This window comes from Nematolebias whitei, chromosome 6 (assembly GCF_014905685.2).
Source record: "Nematolebias whitei isolate Nwh7 chromosome 6, NemWhi1, whole genome shotgun sequence".
NCBI lineage: Eukaryota > Metazoa > Chordata > Actinopteri > Cyprinodontiformes > Rivulidae > Nematolebias > Nematolebias whitei.
Genome location: NC_056503.1, coordinates 5,656,746 through 5,665,515, shown reverse-complemented (window position 1 = coordinate 5,665,515; position 8,770 = coordinate 5,656,746). Strand labels below are relative to the sequence as shown.

General features: G+C 41.9%; 2 protein-coding genes across 2 annotated transcripts in view; one reads left to right on the top strand and one right to left on the bottom strand.

Moving 5' to 3' along the window:
• The window catches only part of LOC119411076 (14-3-3 protein epsilon-like), a 7,477-nt gene extending 2,759 nt beyond the window's left edge, over positions 1 to 4,718 (top strand). Inside the window, exons 2-3 of the mRNA XM_037677999.1 lie at positions 3,271 to 3,470; positions 4,608 to 4,718. Of these exons, the coding sequence (XP_037533927.1) occupies positions 3,271 to 3,470; positions 4,608 to 4,718 (311 nt within the window). The remainder of the gene's footprint in view (positions 1 to 3,270; positions 3,471 to 4,607) is intronic.
• Positions 4,719 to 6,626: 1,908 nt separating this feature from the next.
• LOC119411496 (14-3-3 protein epsilon-like) overlaps positions 6,627 to 8,770 on the bottom strand; it is a 3,368-nt gene continuing 1,224 nt past the window's right edge. The window contains exon 4 of the mRNA XM_037678446.1: positions 6,627 to 6,734. Coding sequence (XP_037534374.1) covers positions 6,627 to 6,734 — 108 coding nt within the window. The remainder of the gene's footprint in view (positions 6,735 to 8,770) is intronic.

Sequence of the window (8,770 nt, the reverse complement as noted above, 5' to 3'; positions counted from 1 at the left end):
ATGATTGGGTATAAAAAGAGCTTCTCAGAGTGTCAGTGTCTCTCAGAAGCTCTTTTTATACCCAATCATGTTGTCAATTGACCTAATTAGTGTTAATTGGTCTTCCAGCTGTTCGTTATATGCTCATTTTCCTTTTTCCAGCCACTTATTGCTACTTGTCCCAACTTTTTAGGGATTTGTTGACACTGTGAAATTTTAAATCAACATATTTTTCCTTTAGAATGTTACATTTGCTCAGATTAAACTTTTGCTCTGTCATCTATGTTATATTATGAATAAAATATTGACATTTGCCATCTCCACATCATTGCATTCAGTTTTTATTCAGTTTGTTTAGTGTCCCAACTTTTTTGGAATCCGGTTTGTAATTAAATTATTAATATTATTGTGGAGCAGCTGTGGCCGAGTGGTTAGAGCAGTCGTCCACCAATGGGAGAGTTGAGGGTTCGATTCCACCAGCAGTCACATGCCGAAGTGTCCCTGGGCAAGACACTGAACCCCTCACTGCCTCTGTGTGTCCCATCAGTGAATGAATGTGATAAAGCTCTGATTAGTCTTTGTATAGATCTAGTATAGAGCTGTATGAATGGGTAAATGAGGCACAGATTGTTGTAAAGAGCTTTGATTGTCTTGATGAGACAGAAATGTGTTTATATAAGTACAGTCCATTTACCGTTTAAAACACTGTATGCACTGAATGCGACGTAAAGCTGCTGCTGTCGTTAACACAGTATGGTCAGTGGTAGTGATGATACCAGGAACGTAAAGTTAACGGTTTATATTTTACTCAAAAAGTTTATTCACATTGACTTGAAAAGAACGACAATACTTTGTATTAAAATGTGACTTTAAAAAGTACTCTTTGCCTTTCGTTTGTTTTGTTAAATCCTTGTTGGCTCATTAAAGGGCCGCCATAACTACATGGACGTTTTTGTTAAACTATGTTAAACTACGGCCAAACTAGTCTCTCAGGTCTTTAGTGACCTTTGTGTGATGTGGACATGAACATGTTTGTGGACACACTGAGGACCTGTCCCTGGTCCTTTGACCTCGTCACCTGAAAGTACAACTAGTACAACTAGTAGAACCCATTTAGTCACACCACAGCACATAAATAATATTAGTCATCAAAACAAAACAATAAAGGTCATATATAATTTAACCTGTTGATTTTCTGTGGTTCAGATTAGTCTGTTACAAAGTGAAGCAGAGAGCAGCCCTTCATAAAGCTCTTCAGGCACAGCCTTCAGCCCAACCACAGAGACATGTCCTCTACATCCACACCCACCACGTCCAACACCAGGACAGAGACACATGTCCTCTACGTCCTACACTGGTAAAAACAGGAGGGTGGATGATGAGGTGATGGAGCTCATGCGACAGCCAGCGGCGGCATGAGGAGACGGTGACAGCTGAAGTCTATCCAACAGGGTTTGAAGGTCTTGATGCGGCTCAGCACATTTTAATTGTAAATCAAATCTTGTTTTAGTACTTTTACTGGTACACAACTAGTGTCATGTTTACAGAGCCAGTGCAGTCAAGTACCAGTTCTTGAGCATTAATTAAACTTGTTCATGTGTTTACCCTGAAGTTTTCATACGTTTGATACTGTATGAGTTTTACTGTAATAAATTATTTGAATATCCATCAGATCTTTTTCTAGCCACAAGCTTTGAGTGTTAGATTTAACAATGAAAATAAAACAGTAAATTGCTGAAAACTCTTGTTTAATGATACACAAACATTCTCACAAAGAATAATTCAACGCTCTAATGCAATATGACAAACTGCTACTGTTACCGTACTTTGTTTAGACAGCACTACAATAATCAGTGTTACCACATCAAAAATCTAAATTAGCTTGCACCACCAGAGGGTTCTTGCTACGGTCATGAGGAAATCAGATTTATGACGACATCAGATGAAGTTGAACACAGCAGCTTCTTTATATTTCATCGTCCTGCCTGGACAGGTGACTTGGTGTTCCTGCATATTTCTGACATCTACCGGTAAATGCAGAAAGCTGCAGCATCAGTCCTGGTCTGCAGGTTGTCAGAGGTCTCTTGTACTTCAACTGTCATCCTACATCCACCGCTACTTTACTTACCGTTGACCACTGATTGTAATAGAAATGACTAACTGCACATAATAGTTGTTTTTGTGTTAAAAACCAATAATACCTTCATCCTCCAGCATGTTCCTCAAGTGGACTGAGTAGATTATATATTCCACTGCAGTGAGACCCACACAGCCTCGATTCTGGGGGTGTCCCATCTTTTTTCCCAACTTTGGACTGGACAAGTGGGAAACTGGAACGCCGTCAACTCTTACATGTCGTCATTCCAACTTCCCAGCTCCGAGTTCCAACGTAAATGGAGTGCAGCTAAATAAAGTACAGTATTTTTCGCTGTATAAGTTGAACCTTTTTGCATAAATTAGCATGACTGCGACTTAAACACCATAGCGATGTATTTGTTTTTTCACATATTTATAACCCAATTCTTGGCTGAGATCTGATGATTTCATTCATTCTGACATGGAAAACATTGAACACTACCATTTTCAGCCACTAGAGGGCCCTCAAGTAATATGGCAAGCCAGGTGTCTCATTAATTGGTAAAAGTGTCTATTAATGAGACACTTGTCTTGCCATACGAGCCACCTTCATCTCGCTCCGGAACTCCTGGAGCAAACATCAAATCAGCTGCATTTCTTCAGCCCGCCCAGGAGACATGCAGCTGATTTGACCATTAAAGTGCATTTATTAAGGAAAAGTTCAACTGAGACGCGCCTTTACTATAATGTTGAGCAAACAAATAATTGTTTTTAGGTGGTTATCTTGGTAAATTTCGAATAAACGCTGAAGTCCTCCCTCGGCGCACTCCCGCAGCTGCGAATCGATTTTTGAAATGCAGCGGACTTGACCATTAAAGTGCATTTATTAAGGACCAGTTAGACTGAGACACACCTTTACTATAATGTTGAGCAAATAAATAGTTGCTTTTAAGTGTTAATCTTGTTGAAGTCTTCCCATGCACGCTCCCGCGGCCGCCATTCGGCAGTCAATCGATTTTTGGCACACCGGCCCACATTTCTGGGTGGTCAGCGGTGACACGTAATAGATGCGACGTATACAGTGAAGCGACTTAATTATTTGGTTTTTTCCCACGTCATTAGACATATTTGGACTGATGCGACGTGTACGTCAGAAAGTATGGTACTGTAAAGGCTGAGGTGCTCAAAGTGTTTCTTTGTTTTCCTGTCTGACAGAGATGGTGGAGTCTATGAAGAAGGTGGCGGGCATGGACGTGGAGCTCACAGTCGAGGAGAGGAATCTTCTATCAGTGGCCTATAAGAATGTGATCGGAGCTCGGAGAGCCTCGTGGAGGATAATCAGCAGTATTGAACAGAGAGAAGAGAGCAAGGGTGGAGAGGAGAAGCTGAAGATGATCCGGGAATACAGGCAAACGGTAAATCTCTCAATAAACACCAAGAGGGAAACTCCTGTGGTTTCATTCACCGCAGCTTGTTTTCACAGAGGTCATGCCAGAGCTCCTCAGGTTCTCTTTGTTAACGTGAGCAGACCGTCTCCTGTGAATGATGCAATCTGTGAGCAGCTACTAGACAGACTGCGTCTGAGTCACAGCTGGCAAGTCCTCCCTGCACTCTGCCATGCTTTTATGAAGCAGAATAAGAGCCGCTATTATTCTGGGTGAGGCCAGAGCTGGGCGAGGCAGCTGGACTGCAGTCAGTGATCTAATGGCTTGCAGAGATGAGTCCACCTTGGTTTTCCTGAGCTGCTGTCTTCCTCCTGGTGATGCACTTCCTGTCACCTCTACAGTTTCAGATCAACACTTGGAGACAAAAACAAGTTGCTGCTAAGTGTGGACAGTAAAGCTACAAGCTATCGTAGGATGTTCTTAGGAAAACTTTATGTAAATAAACACTGATTTTTGTATTTTCATGCCTAATATAAAGTGCACAACAAGTCACAATGGCTTATTAAACATGGGCTGCTTTTCAATAAATAGCATCGATGCTAACAACATGGAAAACATTATAGAAAAGCTAATGAAATTAGCGTCATGTTTATCACAGAAAATTTGTTCAAATTAAATATTCAAATGTCATTACGTAGCCATGTTGTCATAAGGTCAAATATTATTTCTAGACCTATATTCTTCAGGGTTCTGTGTGGAAACGCACAGCTCCAGGTTTCTACAGGAAGCTACATGAGGAGGACCACTGGCACCCCTCCCCCCACCAACTACTCTAGTGGTTCTCTTAAAGTGGCAGCACAGATTAACGTTAGCTATCCAGGTTTTGACTAAATCACTTCAGATTCTACATCGTCTGTGATGCAGCAGAAATTTGACTTCAGCTCCTATCCCTACTGGATAACTGAACACTTAAGGCTACGGACATGAGGTCCGTGTGAACATGGTAGTTTTGATGCCTGTGAATAGTCCTCATTTATGCCACGTAGCTCCTTCTATGGTATTTTTAACATCATTGAAGCAGGAAGTAGATATTATATTTGAAGGTGGACTTCAGTGGTAATTTATCTACATGTTTTTGAGTAAATGAATAATTGTGTTTTTCGACAGGTGGAAAAGGAATTGAAGTCTATCTGTGGGGATATTCTGGATGCACTGGATCGGCACCTACTCCCCTCTGCAGCCATGGGAGAGTCGAAGGTCTTCTACAATAAAATGTAGGTGCTTTCTACTCAGATTATTAATTAACAGACTAATAAATCCTCCCTGGTGCTCTTGGAAGAAGGCCAGATACTCATGTTTCAGAGGAAATGCTCCAAAAAGCACATTTTATATTAATTAGAATAACTTAAGACATATTTTATGTGTTGCATTTCTATTGTGTGAACAGAAGGCATTCAATTCAGTTTATTTACATAGCGCCAAGTCACAAGAGAAGTCATGTCAGGGCGCTGAACAGAAACATTCACATTTATTTATCTGAGGAGCAGACCGCTTTGAGTCTTAACTTGTCGCAGACTCTCATTGAAAATAAAATGGTTAAATACCATCAGTTTTGAAGAAGATGGGGAGGGGCCAAAATAAAGTGCAAACTACTTTACTGCAAAGTAACATAATAAAGAGAAGTATAGAAAACCACTGAACCATAGAAAAACTAAACAAGAACAGAAGTCCAGTTGCTTTATTTTGTATTGGCCATGTTTTGGATGACTGACAGTCCTGTACCAGCACAGTACCACCTGTTTGAGACTGCAGATGCACCGAGGCCTCGGGCATTGACTCGAATCACCAGGTTTTCAGCTTGGTCACCCACAACCACTGATGGGCTGGTTGGACTCTGATGGATGATTCTTTCTGGTCAAATGCCTGGTCGCTGTGTAACACAGGCTGGTCATCTCGTAACTGCAGTCACTGTTCAATGATTTTGGAAGAGATCTCACTCTGGAGCTGGAGCTTATTATGCTATGTTTGATAATGGATCTACAAAGTCAGCTCAGCAGGACGAGTGCCCTGCACCTTCATCGAGCTACACATCTGAAGTTCCTGGATCAGCAGCTTACTGGTGAACTGTTGGACAGGAAATGAACTGTGTACAAAGTGCAGCACTAAAGGAAGCTTTCTGAGATGTTTAAGCTAAGTGAGAATTTCATCCATGCAGAAAAGACCTGCTTTAACTTTTGAACATTTATTTATTGGAGATTTTTATTTCAATCAGTCTAAAAAAAATGGACTAATCCCAGAACTTGGATCATCTCTCACCACCAAGATTCTTTACAAAAAGTACCGGTAATCAAGTTTAAAGTCCAACTATTGTCTCAATTTGTTTTAGAGCGTGTTATCAAAGTTCTACTTAAATCTGAACTGGCAACAAAAAAGAAAAGAACTATGTTCTGTCATTTCACAACGTCTGCTCTTGCATTTAATTACCGTAATGTTCTGACTATTGAGCACACCCAAATACACTGCCCGGCCAAAAAAAAACAACCTCCAGCTGGATTTAACCAAGTAAACGGGTACGAGCCTCCTGTTGGATAATTACTGCATGGATGATTATCTTTCAGCTGCAACAAGTTATTTAACTCCAGCTGGTGCAATGAGTTGCTTCTCATTTCTTAAACACCATGTTAAAGACACAGGGCGTGGTCGTGGAAAAGATGTTTGAGAAGGGTCAAATCATTGGCATCAAGCAGAGAAAACATCTAAAGAGATTGTAGAAACTACTAAAACTGGGTTAAGAACTGTCCAACACATTATTAAAAACTGGAAGGATAGTGGGGACCCATTGTCTTAGAGGAAGAAATGTGGCCAGAAAAAATCCTGAATGATCGTCGATCATTTAAACATTTGGTGAAATCAAATGGAAGAAAAACAACAGTAACACTCAGGGCTGTGGTTAATAAGAACATTTCCACACGCACAATGTGAAGGAACTCAAGGAATTGGGATTGAACAGCTGTGTTGCCTTAAGAAAACCACTAACCAGTGAGGCTAACTGGGAAAAAGGCTTCAAGTTGTTAGGGAGCATAAAGATTGGACTCTGGAGCAACGGAAGAAGGTCATGTGGTCTGATGACTCCAGACTTACCCTGTTCCAGAGTGATGGTGCATCAGGGTAAGAATAGAGGCAAGATCATCTCCTGGCACCTGCAGTTAAGTCTGTGGCAACAAGGGGCTCAGCAGGCTGCTGGGAGAACTGGCCGTCGCTCAGGGAGAAGTTCTGCCCGACATTCAGGCAGTCCTGCTGCCCAAGAGGACTGAGAGGTCTGCTGGGTCTGGGTGGACAGATTGACATCTGTAGCCAGTTTCTTCAGATCCGCTGTGGGATGGACTGCTACAAGAGATCCTTCCTGCCCAAAGACCTCAGCATCTAGAACAACTCTAATGAAACCAAGATGAGCTACAACAATTAATTTCCCTTTGGGATTAATAAAGTATATTTGAATTGAATTGAATTTGACATTAAGCTGCAAGGTTCAAAGCCTGTGAAAAAAGTAGTGGCTTATAGTCCAGAAATTACAGTACATTTATTTACAGTTGTTATACAATTATACTGTTGCATCTCTTTAATGGAAAGCTGAATTTTATCTGTACAAAAATATAAAGCTGAAGTCTGGAAGTGTTACAGCCAACATGTAGATGTGACTTGTACCTAATGAGCTCTGAGTTTGTTTGAAATAACCATGAACTCTTTGTCTCAGATGTGTTATCAGACTGTTTCAAACATTTTTAGGCTCTTGCTATGTCCTTGTAGTTTTATTTTTTATATGAGCTACACTTAAGCCTCCAGTATACTCACTCGTACGTCCGTTCACGCGTACGTACGTGTGTACTGTACGCAGAGGGTTCAGACTTCATACTCCAGCGTACACCCCGAGCAGCTGCAGAGCAGCTTCACAGACAAGGGGCGTTTACCTTTGGGACAAATTCAGGTCATTTGGTGACACGCCTACTGGATTGATTGACAGGTCGGAAAAAAGCGAGCGCTGGCAGCCTCCGCCGCAGCGGTGTTCTGTGTTTATATGTTGTTAATAAAAAGATCTAAAAAATAAATAAAAACAGGGAGCGCTGGCTCTACAGTCCACACATCAGACCAGCCCACCAGGAAATCTCCAGACCCTCCCGCAGCCACGCTGGACCTGAGTTTAATTTGCTCGTGACAAATTCCTCCATTTCTCACCATTTCAGTCATGGCATCAACGGAGGAGGAAGAGATCACTGCCTCTTGGCAAAAGAACAAAAGAAAAGGCCAGATCAGAGATGAAGAAGGGGAATTTAATACATTGGTGTCGCATACAAAACAGTCCATCGCCGGGCAGTTTAATGTGCGACACTGCGTACGCGTATGCGGTTGTAAAAATTTGAGCTTTGCACGGACATGCCCTGGGGGGTACGCACGTACCTCTGCATATGGACGTACGCGGCAGTATACTGGGGGCTTTAGTCTCTGTACCATGTAAATGCAGCTAAATGAGGTTTAGGTCTAGAGATTGTTTTGATCAGTCTAAATGGACCCTTTTTTATGTACTTTGAAAGCTGGTTGAGAAAAATGAAAGTAAGCTGCCAGAAAAAACCCCAAAACGATGACAAAGTGTGTGCGCTCACGCAGATTCACATTTGTTTTTGTTGGATCAGGAGAAAATCCGTTCTTCTCCACACATTTCATGACTGTAAACATGTTCACGATGGTAAAGGCTCGTCTTTATCTCATCAATCCATAAAACATTGTCTCCAGAATGTCTGTCCTTTTCAGTTTGACCTTTCTATTGTTTTTTATGAAGAGATGGGTACCTTCTGACGCAGCCGTTGTTTTGTCCTTTGACCTTTGGTGCCACTCTTTTGTTTCAAATCATTCCTGAAACTTTTCTCTATCCACTCCATCCTGCCTGAATTTTTTTACACCTCTTTACCACCTCCTCCCTCTCATTCACGTACTCTGTTTTACTACGGCTGACTTTCATTCCTTTTCTTTCAAGTGCATACCTCCACCTCTCCAAGGTCTCTTCCACCTGTTCCCTGTTCTCACCACAGATCACAATGTCATCTGCAAACATCATTGTCCACGGGGATTCCTGCCTGACCTCATCTGTTAGTCGGTCCATCACCAGAGCAAACAAGAAGGGGCTCAGAGCCGATCCTTGATGCACTCCCACCTCCACCTTGAATCTGTCACTCCTACAGCACATCTCACCACTGTCCTGCTGTCCTCGTACATGTCCTGCTGTCCTCATACATGTCCTGCTGTCCTCGTACATGTCCTGCTGTCCTCGTACATGT